Below are 20,855 nucleotides of genomic sequence, written 5' to 3' on the forward strand. Positions count from 1 at the left end.
GCGTGTGCGTGTGCGTGTGCGTGTGCGTGTGCGTGTGCGTGTGCGTGCGCGGTTCTTGCGAGCTCGCGCACGCCTCCCTTCGCAGTACTGGGCTGTGGCGGCCTCTTCCTCCTGCGTTTGGGGTAGGATCCAGAGTGGTGGCTGCGGCGGGAGCTGGAAGTCAGCGTCCACTTCGCCGCCACCGCCCTAGCTGCCTGCCCCTCTCACTTGGGCTTTTCGCGTAGTGCAGAGGCGGCGGGCTAGGAAGGGAGCGGCGCGGGCGTGAGGTTCCCAGCTGATGGGCAACCCTTGGGCGCGCTGAGGGGCCGGGCTACCAGCGACTGAGGTAGGTGGGCGCGCGGGGTTTGTCAGTCTGGCTCGGAGCAGAGTCTGGGCGGCGGGAGCTCGTGTAGACGGTAAGGAGGCGGCCAGAACAGGGGCCTCGCCAGCTGGTGCGAAGAGGTCTCCAACCCACGTCTGAGGAGGGGCTCTGGCCTAGCCCGAAGCGAGAGGAGGGGCCCCGGACGTAGTCTGTTCGTCCCTCGGCGTGGAGCCATTATTGGGGGAAATGCCTCCTGCGGCAGGGGGGAGGGGTCACCTTTTCTTTTCTTTGAGAGGTCGGAATTAGCGGTCCTTCCTGAGCCCCTTTAAATTGAAGTCGGCCGGCTTCGAGATGGAGACATCTAGATGCAGTGGCCTGTGGACTTCAGCTTGCGGAACTCCCAAGTGCACGGAGAGCGGGCTATGAATTTTGATTATTGGAGGGTTCAGGACTCTTTCTCTAGTGTGGACATGTGTCTTGCAAAGTTGTTCTTGCTAATGCATTAATAATCGCTTTTGAGCATAACTGCTAATACATTTGTAAACACTTCCAAGTCAGATAAGGATTCTGACACCGGGGAAACTGCGCCGTGGGGCACAACTAAGGGAGTAGAAAGAAGACAAAGAATGCTGTTATTTATGATCTGTCCTAGTAACAAAACTTTCCGTGGTGGGACAGGATGCATGGCTTTGGCATTTGTTTTGGTTTTAGCTGAATAGACATTCTGAGTGACGCGGGTCACAAATGGACTTCAATTTATAATTATAAAAACATATATGATTCTATATAATTGTTACAACCCAAATGACGTGAAAGAGATCTCTGAGAATTATGTGATGTTTGATCTTTGGAAGAGAGCAGAACTTGGATTTCTTGAAAGGAAGATTTTTCTCCATGTTTAGAAAGCTTCAGTAAAGCTTTGTGAAGCTACTAAAAATAGTTAGAGTTCTTTATGTTGGCAGTAATGACTGCCACATTCAAGAGAAGGGAAAGGAATTCTTTCATAAAGAACTGCTCACCCAAGGACTTTCGGGTTTAAACATGATAAAACAACTTAAAGATAGCAAGTTTTAGTGTGTGCTTTAAAAATTCTAATTTAGGTACAATTAAAATATATAGAAGCTCTTAGTTGACTCCCATATATTCAGTGAACCATTTTAAAAGGCAGTTAACCTTTGATAGTCTACACATTCCATTCTGTTATTCTTGGCTTTCGTTCAGTCCAAACTTTGTATTGAACTTTCTAGAAATGTATTCATTCTGGCTTTTTTAAGAAATATGCCCTGCATACTTCCATTGAACTCTGTACTATAGTATTGGAAGAACCTTACAAGAAAGAACAATATGGTGACAAGTCCTGAAGTCAAAGTAGGAGACATTATTAAGTGTAGGATTAATTAACGCCTGTATATGTAAATACTGCATAAAAACATGTATGTTCTTTGTGTGTATGTGTGTAGATGATTATGCACACAAAGATCTAATGCTGTTGATTCCCATCTTAAAAGGCTGAAATCAAAAGTAGAAAGGATTGATTTTAACTCTTTCCTTTTTAACTATTTACATCAGTAACTGTCATAGTAAATTTCTTGTCCAACTTCCTAATCAGTTATTGAGTAAGCAGAATACTGTACTGATTTCTTGACAGTAGCAGGAATAGCAAATACAGAACATATAGAAGACTTGCCTTTAGAAATGTTCTTTAAGGGGAGCCTGGGTGGCTCAGTTAGTTAAGCGTCCGACTTTGGCTCAGGTCATGGTATCTGAGGTTGGTGAGTTTGGGCCCCCTATCCAGCTCTGTGCTGACAGCTCAGAGCTTGGAGCCTGCTTCAGATTTTGTGTCTCCCTCTCTCTTTGCCCCTCCCCTGCTTGCGCGCACACACCTCTCTCTCTCTCTCTCTCTCTCTCTCTCTCTCTCTCTCTTAAAAATAAATAAACATGAAAAAAAAAAAAAAAGAAATGTTCCTTAAGTCAGTGTCTCATTGTCTTTCCATTGGGATAAACAGCTTCACTCCTGTTTGTGTCCTAGCACTTAGAATAGTGTTTTGCATTGAGTTGGCTCTTAATAAATGTGAGCTGTGTCAGAAGTAAATTAACATAATACAAACCAAATGCCTAAATTCCCCGAGAAGATTAAAGGAATTGGAGAAGGATGCTTTATTTTTTTAACTTTATTTACTTATTTTGAGAGAGAGTGTGCACGCACGGTCAGGGCAGAGAGAATCCCAAGCAGGCTGGCACACTGACAGTGTGGAGTCCGGTGTAAGGCTGGATCCCACAGACTGTGAGATCACGACCCGAGCCTAAGTCAAGAGTCAGATGCTTCATGGACTGAGCCATCCAGACGACCACATTGTTTAAAAAAATTTTTTCTAATGTTTACTTTGAGAGACAGAGAGAGAGAGACTGACTGTGGGAGTGTGCGAGGGGCTGAGAGAGAGGAAGACACAAAACGTGAAATAGGCTTCAGGCTCTGAGCTGTCAGCACAGAGCCTGACTCTGGGCTGGAACCCACGGATCGTGAGATCATGACCTGAGCCAAAGTCGGATGCTCAACTGACTGAGCCACCCAGGAGCCCCTACAGGTCTACTTTTTAAATAGTGTATTTTGCTTCCATGTTGATTGATATTTGAGTAGAAGATATATGGTAGCATCTTGCCGTTGAAAGCCTAATGTAATGTAAACTGAGACTCTGTATCCTGAATGTTAATATATAGCGACTGTTCTGATACATTAAGAAAAGGTAAAGTTAAGGGAAGTAAGATCCAGAGGAAAGGTTTTGGTAAATTAATGATTAGGAACTTAAAAGGTATGAACTGTAAAGCATTGAAATAGACTGTAGGAAAGAAAACATTTTCTTCCTTTACTGGCAGTGCTACTTGTGTAAGAGAACTTATACCTTTCTACCTCTTTTTACTAGGGCTTTCTTTCCAGCAGGGTGATTTCTGGATAATAAATTTGAAAAGGGGGCCACTTTTTCTCTTAAAATCTTCTGCTGAGAGGTCTGTGTTTCTCTTTGTATTTGCCTGTGGTCTCTAGTCCAACTTTATTGGCAGTAAACTAGTACTTCGATTCCTATCTAATTCCTGTTTATATTTCTCAATTAGTTTATAACTTGAAGGGGAAAGGAATGTGGTTAGTCCCTTCACATCTGCCAGCATTAACTTTTTTTCAATTTGGAAAACAAATGTTTGACTTTGGCAGTGTTCTTAACAGAAAGATTTTGTGGATTTTTGCAGAGGTATAAGCTAAAGAGGTGAATAAGAACTTAAACAGGAATATTTTAAAATGGGTCTTCTGTTTTCATTTTAATATAGCTGGGTGATGCTCATGGTAGGGGGTGGGTTTTGCCCCCCCAGAGAATATTGGCACGGTATGGAGAAACTTAGGATTGTCAAATTGTTAGGAAGAAGAGGGTATAGTTACTGACATCTAGTGGGCAGAGACCAGGGATGCTGCTAATAAGTATCTTAAAATACACACGACACCCTCCTCCTCCCCCGCAAGAATTATCTGACCCAAATGACAGTGCTGTTACTGAGATACCTGGATATAGTTGTCTATTATGCTGAAATTGTTGGTTCTCATGTCAGATTATCTGAATTCCTGTTTGACTTTACCATTTCCTAATGTGTGACCTTGGCAAGTAGCTAAAAATTCCTCATTTTCTGTAAAATAGAACTAATAATAGTGTGTTCCTCAGAGTTGTGGTGAGGATTAAATCAGATGATGTGCCAAGTGCCAAACTTACCACCTACCACCTAGAAAATGTTCAAAAACTGTTAACTTTCACCTAATATTACTACATTTGGAACACATCTTGATGATCTCCCTTTATTTCTGACCTGAACTTAGAATTTGAGCTGGTGAGGTGATAATTAATAACCTCTTTTTGATTATATCCTTGGGATTGAGTGAAGAATTGTTTCTTCTAATATTTGTGTTTAACTCAATCTTGACTTATGATCTCAAGTCCGTAAGGCTTCTGTCATAAACAACTAGCTTGTCACTGTAGATACTCTTCCTTTCTAGTTAAGGCTTTAAGCCAGCTGCCCAGTAGCTCTGTTATCTGTTGATTTTCAGCAGATATTTTGTGATTTAACAGAATTCACTTCTGTGACTTGATTCCCATTTCTTTGTGCCTTCATAACTGAAGTTTTGGTCCACTTTTACATGTATGGTATAGGCTAACATCTAACAACTTGGGGGCTAGACCTTACTATACACCTGTGATTCTTTTTCTAAATCTGAATGGAACCCACAGGTTTATTTTCTTACCTTATTGAAATATAATACTTTAGTCTCTATAAACTCATTTTCTGTGTGTCTAAATGATATGGCTGTTAAGGACTGGTTTGTTACAGTGGTGGTTATAATCTATCCTTTATAAAGAAAAAAATCACAGGGATGTCCTCAAGACAAAACAGAGATTAGACTGTTAATTAGTCACAGGGCTCTTGTAAGGGAAGAAGATCCATGCATATTTATGATCAGAGAGAAAGCAGTGTTTACACTTTGAACTTTTGGTCTTGATAACCATACCTTCAAAATAGGAAGTATTTTATTATGATTGTTACCCATATTTTTGTAGTATAAGTCTCAGTTATATAAATGTTGACTGAGTTTAGCTAATGGAAATCTTTATTCACCTTTTATATTGGTACTGCCTCCTGTTTGGATAGATTAGTTTTTTTGGTTGGTTGGTTTTTTTGGGGGGTGGGAGGATAGATTAGTTTAAAGGGAGTCAGTACCTCGAGAGATTCTTTTCTTTGCTTGACACATTTCTGTGTTTTGTAAAGTGTAGCACACACTCAGGATTATATATCAGTAATAAATTACAATGAGGAAGTGTCTTGTGGAAATTGTAGCCAGATCAGAAGTGTATATGTGAGAAATAAAAGGCCAATAAGAGACATTCTAAAAATGTTAGGCAAATGAGAAGAAGAATCATGTTAATAAAAGTTCTTGTGTTTGTTGTTATCCTTTTAGGGTTTCATAATCTAGAAGCAAAAAGCCAATAAAGTATAACACATATATTCTTTGCTTGCCATTTTTCCATTTCCTAACCAGAGAAACATATGGCTACTAATGTATTATATTTGAGTTGAGTATTAGAGTTCAGTTACCTTATATGACATATCTCCATACCCTTGATTAAATTGAGGAAAACAAGTTTATCTTTGAATCTGCTGATGTGTGTTTGTTTATAAGTGGTCTGGAGTCCTGCCTGTCAGCCTAATTTTAGGGAGCCTGCATAGCTCTTGGAAGACAGACTATTTTCAATACCACTGAATGCTGTCATACAGGTATATATTTATATATGTGTATTTATGCATATTTGTCTTTTATTTTTGCTAGAAAATGATGCATCCTGTTGCCAGCAGTAATCCGGCTTTCTGTGGGCCTGGCAAGCCTTCCTGCCTCAGTGAAGATGCCATGAGAGCTGCCGATCAGTTTGACATATATTCCTCCCAGCAAAGCAAATATAGCCACACAGTCAGCCACAAGCCAATGGCTTGTCAGAGGCAAGACCCATTAAATGAAACACACTTGCAGACTACAAGTGGCAGAAGTCTAGAGATAAAGGATGAACTAAAGAAAAAGAAAAATCTCAACCGATCCGGTAAACGTGGCCGACCTTCAGGAACCACCAAATCCGCAGGATACCGTACCAGCACAGGCAGACCCCTGGGAACCACCAAAGCAGCTGGATTTAAGACAAGTCCAGGCAGACCTTTGGGTACAACTAAAGCTGCAGGATACAAAGTCAGCCCAGGGAGACCTCCAGGTAGCATTAAAGCTCTATCCCGTCTTGCCGATCTTGGTTATGGCTGTGGCACAGCAGCTTTTCCTTACCCTATGATGCACGGCAGAGCAGTTCATGGGGTAGAGGAAACTAGCAGTGAAGTCAAGCCACCCAATGAGTGAATGAAGGAGGAAAGGAGGGCCAGGTTTAGAAGGAAGGTTGTGAATAATCCCAAAGCTTCTTGGTTTTATTTTGACATACATGATTTTGTAGCCTGGGCTTTCCAAATTTGTCTTCCCATTTGATTTGTTTTCCTGCTTTTGCTCAGAAACTGCCAGTTGCTCACAGATGCCCTCAGGGCATGAGCAGTGGCGTTGTGTTTGTATATAGGTTCAAGTGTAATACCTAACTGTCATTTTTGCTTTTCCTTTAGAGTTACTGTTATGGTTGTGTCTCATACGTCATTACTACTTTTAGGCCATTCTGCATCGATGTTTTATGTGCTAAACAACTGAAACAATTTTTCATATTAGTTCGTGAAGTAAGCCTACAATATATTAAAAATAATATCTAAGGTATTTTTAACTGATGGAACAAAGCAAACTAATGATTCAGGATTACTTGAGGTAATGGCTGTGAGTTTTTGTAACATTTCTTTTCATGAGACAGGACACAGATAATTTGTATGCTTTGGCATTTACACAGACTTCAGATGTTAAAAATCTTTAATGTTCTAGGTTTAAACAGCAGAAACTTATTTATTTTGTTTTATTGATTTACATGGTATTGATTGATTTAACCATTATTCCTAAAAGAATTCTTTAGTGTTTGCCTTCCAGCAGTGATATGTTGTGTATTTTTTAATTGCCTAAGAGTATATATACCAAACACTACAAACAACTCATATTTACTGAAAAATTAAACTTTTTAATAAAAACTGCACATTACATTTCTGGTGAAATATAATGCATTCTAAGAATAGCATATTTAATATAATAGAGAAAGAATCATTCTTAAGGTGTGCATGTAGCCGTAGTCACTACATTTTGCCTTTCATTATATTTAGTTTTAAAGCATTATACTTAAAACATTTATTAATGTTGTTCATTTATTCAAAATGTTTTGTAGTTTTTTTTTTTTTTTTTTTACCAAGAAATTGTCCCATTGCATTAGCACTTACTGTGGTTTCAGGTTTCTATCTACCAAAGGACACAAATTGAAGGTAGAGTCTAAAACTGGTAAAAACAAAATGCAGTTTTCTGACTGTCAGAACCCAAATATTAAGAAATCTGTCGGAATCCATCTATGCATGAAACGTGTAAAAATATGTTGGTTAGTTTAATTAAAAATCTAACAGTGGCTTCGGTAAGACCACTTCATCCAAAAGAAAATTTTTTCCAACAATGTTTGCTTTAGAAAAAGAAAAGAAAAAAAATACTGGGTAGGTGTGTATGGTAGGGATAGAAGAAAATCTCTCCCCTTGCTGAAAGTAACGTTCTTTGTTAATATACATTTTATTTATTCTGAGTTTGTTCTAAATAAAATAAACTATTATAAACTTCAGATTTGGAAAAAAAACTCCAATGAACTTTAAAGTTACAATGTATGTATTTGTGATTTTAAATGCCTTTGAGATTATAATGTAGATTTGCAGGACCCAAAAACTTTTAAAATAATGACAATTTTAAAAGGGCACATCTTGTGTTGTTTGGGCTTGCTCTCAGTTAATGCAAACTCTGATTGCAAATGGATGTCATGTTTCATACCTTTTTTATCAGGAAAAAAGCAGCAAGCCTTCAGGTGTTCCAGTGATGCCTGACACAATGAGCTGGACTTATGCTGCTCTTTACAGTAAGAGGTGTTGCATTGTATGTGGGGACTTTGTGTGCACTGGCATCTAAGACAGTGACCTCATCAATTTTAGCTTTGCACAAACCCTAGAGAACAATAGTGGATGACTATATAATCAGTTCTAACATTCTGGCAGCTAAATTGCTACAAGAGTTTCTCCTTACAGAAGCTTAAAATAGAAAACTTTTTAATAATTTACTCAGAACAGTATACCTTCTGACACACACAAATGCTTACATCTTTATTCCTGTGTTCATCTATCCACTTTTTGATATGTATCTGTCATTTAGCTCTTTCTCAAGATGATGTTCAGCAGTTGGCTGCTTAGAAATCCTCTTTTGAGTTCCTGAAAACAGTTGTTTAAATGTTCTACCTATATATCACTATCAAGGATTTGGTTACATGTTGTTTTATACTATGTCCATTTGACATTTCCCTTTCAGTTTATTTTTATCCCTGATTTGTTGTACATACCCTTCCCTTTCTCTATGCCCTTTGCTTCGTTGATTCCCCTGCCTTTTGCCCCATTCTCCAGCACATCTACTCAGTGGTGCTGTGCTGTGTGTCAGAAGATAAAGCAGGTGTATTATTGTATAATGAATTTTGTATACATGTTAATGAAATGGTGAAAACAACTAAAGGAATTCTGTTCATAACAGTGTTTATTAATATCAGGAGTTATGTCCCAGGAAAAAAAGAAGCGAATGGCTACAGTTGTGAATGGTTAACATTGTTTAGAATGCTGGATTTTCTGTTCAGGTAACCGTTTACCTGGAGTATTAGAGCTGTATGGTGGTGAGCATCTCCTGATTCCACTTCCTTTTCTCCTTGTGAACACTTTATTGGTACCATGCTGAAGAGAATGGACATAGAGTGATAACATGAATGAAGTCTTAAAATACACAATATTTTTACTTCTCTATAAAGACTACATCGTGCATCTTTTGTAACACTGTCTCGTCATGATAAACACTGAAATAGCATGTTAACAATTGCCTATACTTTAATATAATCAGTTGGGGAAAACTGGCCTTTTCTTCCAACTGTGTGATTGTTTCTTGAAAGGTAAATTGCTAATTTTATATTGTATAATTCTCTTCTTCACAAAATAGGTTTCACTATTCTGTATTAAAACTGTTGATCAGAAAATGATCTGCTATTCAAGTAAGTTTGCTTTCCTTTTTTCTTTGAAAAATATTTTAACATGCCTTATTTATTATCATATTAACAAATAAGCAGCTAATACAGATGAAGTTTTCATTTTTTTCACAGATAAACCTTGCATAACCGATCTTTAGTATGGGATGATTTTGATACTATCTTTGGAGTTTTGCACTGGATATTTTAAAAATACTGGCACAATGTATTGGAAGAAAATAAGCATCTGATTAGTTTTTAATATTTGGGGACATTTTTTAAATCAGTGTTCATTTAGACTAAAATATTCTTGATATTTTTTATTTACTTTTTAAGGAAATCTCTGTTAAAGTAATAAAAGTAATATTCATTCCAAACTGATGTTTGTGTGAATTTACATGTAATAGTTTCTTGAAGTAATAGAGTTTCTTTGAGTTAAGGAGGAAAAAACAGTTATCTGGATCCATTTATTAGGTTAAAGGTGATCCAGCCAGTGTAAGAAAAACCAGTGTATGAGCTAAAGAAAAAAAAAAAAAACAACTTTCTATTCTAAGAAGCTTTAAAAGAAGAATTCAGGGGATGTTGACAATAACTGCTGCTCTGTCAGTCATTGTCTCTATATGCAGTAAAATTTTATGGTCCCTTTATAATATAAACATTCACAACAGTTCAAAACATTTTTTTCCTTGGACATAAAATATTTTGATGCTATTTTATTTTTGTTTTTATTATAGCTTAACTATATGCTCTGAACTCTAGGATGTATCTAAATCTTTCCTTTGCTTTTCCCTCCTCCTCCCCCCAAATAGATAAATCTGTGCTCTCACATACATTGTATTTAATTTTGGGAAAATTTAATGCTATAGTAAATCAAGTGTGTGATTTATAGTAATCAGACCACTTTGATTCTTTAAGTTTCACAGTTTCCTTTTTCCACATATAATTACAGAAAAATAATTACCAATTAACTGATATAAGCACGTTGTCCTCTGCTGTAAAAAGTCTGAATAGATACTGTGTATGTTTTTATGTCCATGAACTTGAGCTACTCGTGTGCAATTATGTGTATGGGAATGGAGTAGTGTTCATGATTCGTATCTACATCATCATATGGATGTATATTTATTAATAAAGTCATTACTTTAAAACCAACTACGTTTACTGCTTTATTAGCACAGTATTTATCAAGTAAAAGAATGATAAATCATACACCTTTATCATGGCTGTGATCTTGTATTTTCTTAGGTGTGCTTTCTGAAATGTTACCTCTGTGCTTTTGTTTTTCTCAAAATAGAAGTATTTATATTTTTGTAATTTAAAATCCTGATTTCTAAATGGATCTCAATATTCTTTGCTTTTTCTTCCCATTGTTAAGATACAGCAGGCTAATAGTTATACCAAAGGCTTATATTTACATTTTTGTTGATCTTTTTAGTTTAAAAAATTTCATGTATTAAACAAGGCTAATCTATTGTTGTTTTAATGTTAACCTTAGGGAGAACAGCATGTGCATATTTTGTAAATATTGGAGATATAAAAGGAAAACACTTTCCCCTGATTTTTTGAACATATAATTACCTTTTTTAGTTTCTTCAAAGCCTGCAGATCATCTAGAACACAAGTTGGCAAACTAAGGCCTACTGCCTGTTCTTGTAAATAAAGTTTTACTGGAATAGCCATTGTTTGTTTACAGATTGTCTAAGTCTGCTTTTGTAATAGAGTGGCGGAGCTGAGTAGTTATGACATAAGGCCAACAAAGCCTAAAATATTTCTGATTATTCCTTTACAGGAAAATTTGCTGACCCTTCATTTAGAAGGATAAATTGGAATAGGAAACAACAGATGAAATTTGAAGTTGAATTTCAAAACCTGAGCAAATGATGGCTGTTTTGTGCTTTTGAATTGTATTAGATATTCTTCAAATCATACTTTAAAGCATTTTTGGGTGTGTGCTTTTCCTCACATTGTTGAAGCACTCACATCTACATGAGAGTGTGCTGGTGATTAGGTGTACTGGTCCTAATCTAGGAAGAGATCTACACCATCGTACTGGATCATTTCAATGGCTCAAAGGATTACTTAGTTATTATTCACTGTGTCTTTACCATGTTTTCTGTAGATCCTTATGAGAGTTTTACAGTAAAAACTCATTTGTTCATTGTAACTATACTTGTCAAAATTCTCATTTTCTGTCAGTTGTCAGAAAGCAAATCAGTGTCCTTTTCAGTTGAAAAAGCCAGCCAACTAAGATTTGTAGATTGAAGAGAAGGAAGTCTCCATTTACCCCCCAGAATTTATACCTTGACTATTATTAACACACTTGTGGATTTGATCCCATTAGTTGCCAGTGGTGTGTGAGAATCGCAAATAACCTTTAGGAAAATAGAAATCAATTGGCATTTGATAGTTGTATAACAACATAGAAGCATCAATTTTGGAACAATTGTAAAATATTACAGTTCTGCTAAGAATGTCCTAGTAGAATGAAAGGAGGTCTGCTGCCACTATACATTTTCCATTCTTAGCACCCAGATTTCGTTGTTCTCGGTTTATGAAGGTTTCATCATCACTCTGTCCTGTTTCAAAATGTGCATCACTGGTATCTTGTGAAGTACATGTGGATTTTCATGCCTGATTTCTGTAAGAGTGTTTAGAGTAAGTAGCACAGGTAAAGTGACTCACAAATGCCAGAGGTAAGCCGTTGGCAAACAGAATACACTATACCATAGCCTTTTTGGTGATAAATGTCACCCTTAAAGGATAGTTGCTTCAAAATTAATGCCAACCATAAATGTTTTCTAAAAATCAAAACACAAAACCCCATTGGAGTAAAAATATAATAGGGTACAACAATAATGGCTTTATTATAGTACTTGGCATAAATAATAAACACTTTACCTGCTCTCATTAAATCACTGCAGTTTTATTGAATGATGTCAAAGGAATTGGAATACCCCTTTCACTGGTTTAAAAAGAAAAACGGGCGCCTGGGTGGCGCAGTTGGTTGAGCGTCTGACTTCGGTTCAGGTCATGATCTCGCACTTTGTGAGTTCGAGCCCCACGTTGGGCTCTGTGCTGACCGCTCCGGACCCGGAGCCTGCTTCGGGTCTGTGTCTCCCTCTCTTTCTGCTCCTCCCCTGCTCACACTCTGTCTCTTTTTCAAAATAAATAAAGATTTTTTTAAAAAAAATTTAAAAGCAAATTAAAAAAAAAACAAACTTGAATCCTATGGAAGTTAAATAATTTACCCAGAATTGTACACCGAGTAAGTGGTAGAGAGCATCAACCCATGCAAGGTTGCGGCTCTTAACCACTACCTTCTACTCACCATTGGAAAAAAAATTTTTTTAATTTTTTTTAATGTTTATTTTTGAGACAGAGTCCAGGCAGGGGAGGAGGGAGGAGGGGCAGAGAGGGAGACACAGAATCCAAAGCAGGCTCCAGGCTCTGAGCTGTCAGCACAGACTCTGATGCGGAGCTCGAACCCACAATCTGTGAGATCATGACCCGAGCAGAAGTCGAACACTTAAGTGACTGAGCCACCCAGGTGCCCTCACCATTGGAAAAAAATTTTAATGGGGTTCTGCTTTTAGTAGTAGGTATTTTTGTACTGGCACTAAGATAAATGTCACTCTGGAAAAACTATACATTTTGTCTGCATGCCAGTAGCCATTCTCTTGTGAGAACCTAGAGGCTGTGAAGTAGCTTCTTAGCAAGGAGAGTGACAGAAAAAGTGAGGCTTTTTTTTTTTTTTTCTCTGTAATTTGTTTTTTCACTACTCTTAAAATCTTTAGTCCTTTTTGTTAGGTGTTTATTTCCATATGAGCTTGGCATGTTTTTGACTACATTTGCCTATTTTCTCTGGGCTGACTGGAACTGGTTTGTGACTAAGAAATTGGCTTGTGATACATTGTCAAGCATCCATCCCTTTATCCTTGGTCTAGCTTTTCTTGGGATAAGAAGTTGCATGTAGGGGCACCTGGTTGCCTCAGTTATGCAACTGAGTAGCATGCATAGACTCTTACTCTCTGGGTTGTTGAGTTCAAGCCCCACGTTGGGTGTGGAGCCTACTTAAAAAAAAATAAAGTATGTAGGGTAGCAGTCATCCCAGTTGCTGCCTTGTAGCTCCATGTGACCTGTCTCAATAGATACAAGTTCTTTTTACTGCTCATTTTTGTATTAATTTTACTTACTAGTATTGTTAAATTGCCTCAGGTAACGATATATCAATCCTTCTCCTCAAGGAAAATATTTTTTTGTTTTGAAAATACCTACTTTCAGTGTGCCTTTGTGGCTCTGTCGGTTGGGCATCCGACTCTGGATTTCAGCTCAGGTCACGATCCCAGGATTGACCCCCACATAGGGCTCCATGCTCAGCTTGAGATTCTGCGTCTCCCACTGCCCCTCTCCCCTGCTTGTGCATGCTCGCTCACTCTTTCATAAAGAAGTAAGTTATCCTTTGGGGGAAAAAAAGAAAATTCCTAATTTCTATACTTATATGACTCTTGTTTCATAAAAATGCTGGGTTTTTAAAAAAATTTTAATGTTTGTTTTTGGGAGAGCATTCACACAAGTGCAGAGGGGCAGAGGAAGAGAGAATCCCAAGCAGGCCCTGCACTGTCACCTCAGAGCCCCACGCAGGGCTCAATCCCACGAACCATGAGATTCTGACCCAGCCAAGATTCTGACACTTTAGCCAACTGAGCCACCTAGGCACCCCTATAAAAATGCTGTTCTGATACTGGAAATTTTAATCTTTACTTTTTTTATTAAGTTAATGTAGTATGTCTGAGTATCTCAGATTTCCCATTTTATCTGCCTATCCGTACCCTGTGTATCAAGACTTAGAGTAATGATAGTTTTTTAAGATTTAATTTTTTAAATATTTTAAGTAATCTCTGTACTCCTCATGGGGCTCCGAATCATGACCCTGAGATCAAGATTGTCCTGCTCTTCCAACTGAGCCAGCCAGGCACCCTTGCAGTAATGATAGTTTGTTATTAATAGAGACCCGCAAATGCAGTGGGTCTAACAAAGGTAGTGTATTTCTCACCACATAAATGTTTTGTGCAGTCTTTCAAAGACCTGGAGGGGCGCCTGGGTGGCGCAGTCGGTTAAGCGTCCGACTTCGGCCAGGTCACGATCTCGCGGTCCGTGAGTTTGAGCCCCGCGTCAGGCTCTGGGCTGATGGCTCGGAGCCTGGAGCCTGTTTCCGATTCTGTGTCTCCCTCTCTCTCTGTCCCGCCCCCGTTCATGCTCTGTCTCTCTCTGTCCCAAAAATAAATAAACGTTGGAAAAAAAACAAAAAACAAAAAACAACAAAGACCTGGTCTCCAAGTGACTTTTGCCATTTTCAAAACATGGTTTCCAAGATTACTCAGTTGTTTTTTTTAATGTTTATTTCTGAGAGAGACAGAGACAGTGCAAGCAAGGGAGGGATAGAGAGAGAGAGGGAGACAATCCAAAGCAGGCTCCAGGCTCTGAGCTGCCAGCACAGAGCCTGATGCGGGCCTCAGACTCAAAAATGGTGAGATCAGACCTGAGCAGAAGTTCGACGCTTAACCGACTGAGCCACCCAGGTGCCCCACAATTACTCACTTTATTGTAGCTGGCCTGAGAGACGGGCTTTGGAAGTCCAGGCCCTTTTATTTTATTTTATTTTATTTTATTTTATTTTATTTTATTTATTTTATTTTATTTATTTATTTATTTATTTTTTAATATGAAATTTATTGTCAAATTGGTTTCCATACAACACCCAGTGCTCATCCCAACAGGTGCCCTCCTCAGTGCCCATCACCCACTTACCCTCCCTCCCACCCCCCATCAACCTTCAGTTTATTCTCAGTTTTTAAGAGTCTCTTATGGTTTGCCTCCTTCCCTCTCTCTAACTTTTTTTTCCGCCTTCCACTCCCCCATGGGCTTCTGTTAAGTTTCTCAGGATCCACATAAGAGTGAAAGTATATGGTATCTGTCTTTCTCTGTATGACTTATTTCACTTAGAATAACACTGTCCAGTTCCATCCACGTTGCTACAAAAGGGCATATTTCATTCTTTCTCATTGCCAAGTAGTATTCCATTGTATATATAAACCATAACTTCTTTATCCATTCATCAGTTGATGGACATTGAGGCTCTTTCCGTAATTTAGCTATTGTTGACAGTGCTGCTATATAAAGAATTTGAATTTACAATTAAAATCCATTCGTAAACAGATCAGGCCCTTTTAATAAGTTGTATAATTTCTCACAGTTCTTGGACTAAATGTTGGTCACCTGACTGCCTGTGGTTGCAAGAGGCACTGGGAAATGTTCCTACTTGGCAGACATGTCCAGGTATGGAAGCAGATGGATTTTAGTAACAGTATCTACCACATCTCTATAGAAAAGGGTTGTGGGCTTAAAATTGGAGTAGAACGAAGAAGCAAAATCCTACAGATTACATGAAACCAAGCTGTTTTTGAAGATAATTTAAATCATTACTATGTGCCCCCCCCCTCCTTTTTGAACAATTGTTACTAATTCATTAAAGATTTGAGTGCTGTCTTTGGGTCTAACACTATTCTGAGTGCCCTAGACAAGTGGTTTGTAGTCTAATGAAAATTTCAGACAAGTAAACAGACAATTGCAATATGATTAATGCTATTTCTGGAGTAAATTGAGTGGTGCTGTAGGAGTACCCAAAATGAAAAGATATTTTTTAAATGGTTTTATTTTTGAGAGAGAGAGAGCAAGTAGGGGAGGGCAGAGAGAGGGAGAGACACAGAGCCCAAAGAAGGCTCCGGGCTCTGAGCTATCAGCACAGATCCCAATACATGGCTTGAACTCACGAACTGTGAGATCATGACCTGAGCTGAAGTTGGGCACTTAACTGACTGAATCACCCAGGCACCCCATGAAATGATATTTAAGTTGATCCCTGAAAGATGAGAGGGATTGATGTGTGGAAGAGGGGAGAGTATTGGAGACAGAACAAAACACACAAAAGCCTGGAAAGCATGATATTCTTCAACAACAATTGTGTGATGAGTGGTGGTGGTGAACAGGTTTGAGGAGGGGAGAAGAAACGGACACAATTACAGAAGGGCACAGAAAATCATTTTAATTAGCGTTTCTATTTTGAGGACAATGGTGAGCCCTTAGAAGGTTTTAAGTAAGAGAATGACTTAACATTTGTAGTTTAGGTTGGCTTGGAAGAGACAAGATTAGAGGCAGGCCCAGTGGTAAAGTCTCATTTGGGTGAGATACTAAGATTAGGACTGGGCAGTGGGGAAGAGAGAGAGGACAGATTATGGTCTGAGACACAGAGTTAATAAAATTTGGTGTCAGTATTGAGTATCAAAGATTATGAGTTGGGGTTGGGGTTGGGATGCCTGGCTGGATCAGTTGGTGGAACGTGCAACTCTTGATCTTGGGGTTGTAATTTTGAGCCCACATTGCATGTAGCGATTACTTAAAACTAAAATCTTAAAAAAAAAAAAAAGATAATGAGGGTGACACTATTAACTAGGCTAGGGAACATGGGAGTGTGTGCATGGTGGGGGAGGTGGTTAGATGGGATATATCCAAGCCAAGTATGACCAGTTAAGATGGCCCCTGCCTATATGAAAAGGTTGTTTATTCTAGAATAGCCCACCCCTTTATAGGTGAAGGTAAATATTGTTTTTATAGGTGATGGAGGGTGTGAGGCAAAAAGGAGCTACTTTTAAAAAAATTATTACCTTTTTTTTTGGGTGGGGGGAGGGCACAAGTGAGTGAGGGGCAGAAAGAGAGGGAGAGACAGAGAATCCCACAAGGGGTAGAGAGGGACAGAGAGAGAAGCGGGGCTCACCCAATGCCGGGCTAGAACTCAGAGATTATGAGATCATGACCTGAGCCAAAGTCTGATGCTTAACCAACTGAGCTACCCAGGAGCCCCTTGCTTTTTTTTTTCAATTGAGGTATAACTGACATACAGCATTATGATCTCTACACATCCATCACCATACATAGTTGCACGATTTTTCTTGTGCTGAGAACTTTTAAGATCTCTTTTAGCAAGTTTCAAATATATAATATAGTATTAACTATAGTCCTCATGTTGTACATTACATCACCATGATTTATTTCTTTTGTAACTGGTTCTTTTCACCCATTTTGCCCACCTCTTGCCTGCCTCTGGCAATTAACAATCTAATCTCTGTACCTGTGGGCTTGTTTTTGTTTTTTGTTTTAGATTCCATGTATAAGTGAAATCATACAGTATTTGTCTTCTTCTGTCTGACTTATTTTACTTAGCATAATGCCCTCAAGGTCCATCCACTTTGTCACAAATGGCAGAATTTCCTTTTTCATGACTGAATAATATTCCTCTGTGTGTGTGTGGGGGGGGTGCGCGCGCGCATGCATGTGCCCTTGCATGTGCCACATTGTCTTTATCTGTTCATCCATTCAAGTACACTTGGGTTACTTCCATGTTTTGGCTATTGTAAACAATGCTGCCGTGAACATGGGGATGCAGATATCTTTCTGTGTTAGTGTTATCATTTGATTTTGATGATACCCAGAAGTAGAATTGTTGGATCACATAGTGGTTCTCATTTTAATTTTGGGGGGAACTCCTGTACTGTTTTCCATAGTGGCAGTACCAATTTACATTCTCACCAACAGTGCACAGAGGTTCCCTTTTCTCCACATCTTCACCAATACTTGTTATTTCTTATCAAGTACTCTTGAACGTAGAGAGTTTGATAGTTTAAGTAAAAACATTTTTTATTAGTAATTTTCTCAGACTTTCAACTGGCCTAATATATTCAATAGATCTTAGTAACTACTGAGCATCTACTCTGCAGTGTGGCAGCTCACACACCGAGCAGGACACAAGTCCCTACCCTCAAGGAACCAACAGTAGAAAACATATGCCTTACAGAGAAAGGCAGATACCATATATTTGCACTCATATGTAGATCCTGAGAAACTTAACAGAAGATCATGGGGGAGGGAAAGGGGGAAAAAAAAGAGGAGGAGGAAGGCAAACCGTAAGAGACTCTTAAATACTTAAATACCGAGAACAAACGGAGGTTGATGGGGGGTGAGGGAGAGGGGAAAGTGGGTGATGGGCTTTGAGGAGGGCACCTGTTGGGATGAGCACTGGGTGTTGTATGGAAACCAACTTGACAATAAATTATACTTAATAAAAAAATAATAAAAAAAGAAAACATGCCTTCATAAGTAGAACTTAAAGTATGGGATGCCAATTTTTATTCGTTCTGCACTAATATGTTAACATGCTTTATCTCTCATGATACCTAATTCACTTGGGTTCAGAACAAGTGAAACTACAACCCATCTGCCTAGTCCTAAGCTTTAGGCTAGGTTTGGGATGACTTTCACCAAAAAGAAAACATGGGGGTTGGGGTTCCTGGCTAACTCGGTTGTTGGGAGTATGTGACTGGATCTGAGTCATGGGTTCAAGCCCCACGTTGGGGGTAGAGATAACTTTAAAAAAAATAAATAAATTGGTTATGATGCTTATTCTTTATAAACTCAGGAGTATCAGGCAAGAGATCATTCATAAATCATGATGTTGGCTTAATGTTGGCTTTTATGTCATGATGGGAGCTATTTACATGGCTGTTGTGTTTCCTCTATAACATAAACAGAAACTATAAAATGTTATGCTTCCTGGGAGACTGGGTGTGATTCAGTTGGTTAAGTGTCTGACTCTTGATTTTGGCTCAGATCATGATCGTGCAGTCAGGAGATCAAGCCCCACGTCAGGCTGTATACTGTTGATGCATAACCTGCTTGGGATTCTCTCTCTCTGCCCCTCCTCTGCTTGCATGCATACATGCTCTCTCTCAAAATAAATAAATAAACTTAAAAAAAGTAATGCATCCTTACTAAGCCAGGTACAGAATGGCTGATGACTGAAACTGATTATGGTGTTTTGGGGTAAACAGCTGTAGGACTATCACAAAAACAAACCAAAAAAAGTCCTTTTTAAAATTTTTGTGTAAAAATGTTTATTTTGGAAATATACACACTTTAGTAAAAAGAATATAAAGACACTCAATATGACCATCATCAAATTTTAGTAATTAAGAAAGACATTTTTTATCTATATCTTCACCAACTCTCTGCCTCTCCCCAATGAATTTGAAGCAAATTCTCCAAATCACATCATGTCCTCCTAAAATATTTCAATATGTTTATCTAAAGACCTTCTAAAACACATAAACATGATACCATTATTACATTTTTAAAAGAAATAATTCCTGGGGCACCTGTGTGGCTCAGTTGGTTGAGTGTCCGACTCTGTTTCAGCTCAGGTCATGATCTTATTAACGTTTGGTGAATTCGAGCCCCACATCGGGCTCTAAGCTGATAGTATGGGCCCTACTTGGGTTTCTCTCTCTCTCTCTCTCTCTCTCTCTCTCTCTTTATGTCCCTCCCCCACTTGTGCTGTCTCTCTCTCAAAATAAGTAAATAAACTTAAAAAAAATTTTAAAGAAATAATTCCTAAATATCATCCAGTATCCAGTGTTAATATTGTCCTAATTGTCCCATGATTGTAAAAAATTTCTTTAGCTGTTTATGTCTGTTAATTGAAATAGAATTTCCTCTTGTTTCTTTCTTTCTTTCTTTCTTTCTTTCTTTCTTTCTTTCTTTTTCTTCTTCTTCTTCTTCTTCTTCTTCTTCTTCTTCTTCTTCTCCTTCTTTTCTTCTTCTTCTTCTTCTTCTTCTTCTTCTTCTTCTTCTTCTTCCTTTCCTCCTCCTCCTCCTCCTCCCCCTCCTCCTTCTCTTTCTTCTTCTCCTCTTTCTCTTCCTCCTTCTTCCCCTTCCCCTTCTTTTTTAAACTAACCTCTGTGCCCAACATGGAGATTGGACTTATGACCCTGAGAGTTTCATGTTTGGGGCGCCTAGGTGGCTCGGTTGAGCATCCAACTTCGGCTCAGGTCAATGATCTTGCGGTTTGTGAGTTTGAGCCCCATGTCGAGCTCTATGCTGAGAGCTCGGAGCCTGGAGCCTGCTTCGGATTCTCTGTCTCCCTTTATGCCCCTCCCCTGCTCATGCTCTGTCTCTCTCAGTCTCTCAAAAAAAAATAAATGTTGAAAAATTAAAAAAAAAAAGTTACATGTTCTACCCTCTGAGCTAGCCAAGTGCCCCTACTTTGTTTTTCTTCCTCAAAATTGGTTTGGCTATTTTGGCTTTTGTGTTTCCATACAGACTTTAGGGTAAGTCTGTCAATGTTAAATTCCTGTGATTTTGTTATGGATTGTATTGTATCTATAGATCAATTTGGAGAGATGTGGCACCATAGCAATATTTTAATACATAACATGGTATATTTTTACATGTATTTAGGTCTTCCTTGATTTCTCTCAGCACTGTTTTATAATTTTCAATATATAGAACTTGCAGTTCTTTTGTTGAATTCATTCCTAGCCATTTTATTGTTTTTGATGATATTGTGAATGGTATTGCTTTCTTTATTTCACTTAGTATTGTTTGTTGCTTGTATATACAAATACATTTTTGTCTATTGATCTTGTATCTTGCAACCTTCCTAAACTCAGTTATTAGTTCTGGCAGTTTTTTGGGTAGCTTCCATAGGATTTTCTGCAAGAAAGATCATATCATTTGTGAAAAAAGACAGTTGTTCTTTTCTTCCAAACTATTCACTTTTAATTTTTTTTTATTGCTTACCTGGCTAAAACCTTCAATACACTGTTAAGTAGAAATAGTCTGAAAAGGGGCACCTGGGTGGCTCAGTCAGTTAAGAGTGCAGTTTCAGCTCAGGTCATGATCTCATGGTTCATGATTTCAAGACCCGTGTC

At 38.4% G+C, this 20,855-nt stretch overlaps 1 protein-coding gene across 6 annotated transcripts in view; it reads left to right on the forward strand.

Annotated features, from left to right (window-relative positions):
- Positions 1–10,188, forward strand: part of CA1H5orf24 (chromosome A1 C5orf24 homolog) — a 14,501-nt gene extending 4,313 nt beyond the window's left edge. Inside the window, exons 1-4 of one of the 6 annotated variants that reach the window (XR_007461700.1) lie at positions 29–325; positions 5,661–7,899; positions 9,012–9,063; positions 9,172–10,188. Coding sequence is in view for 4 of the 6 variants with exons in the window: in XM_049649216.1 (XP_049505173.1) it covers positions 5,664–6,230 (567 nt within the window). In the remaining 2 variants the exon portion in view is untranslated. Of the gene's footprint in view, positions 1–28; positions 326–5,660 lie in introns of those variants that run through there. The other 5 variants (XM_049649218.1, XR_007461699.1, XM_049649217.1 and 2 more) reach the window with 5 other exon arrangements.
- The last annotated feature ends 10,667 nt before the right edge of the window (positions 10,189–20,855 follow it).

Source organism: Panthera uncia (assembly GCF_023721935.1).
Source record: "Panthera uncia isolate 11264 chromosome A1 unlocalized genomic scaffold, Puncia_PCG_1.0 HiC_scaffold_17, whole genome shotgun sequence".
NCBI lineage: Eukaryota > Metazoa > Chordata > Mammalia > Carnivora > Felidae > Panthera > Panthera uncia.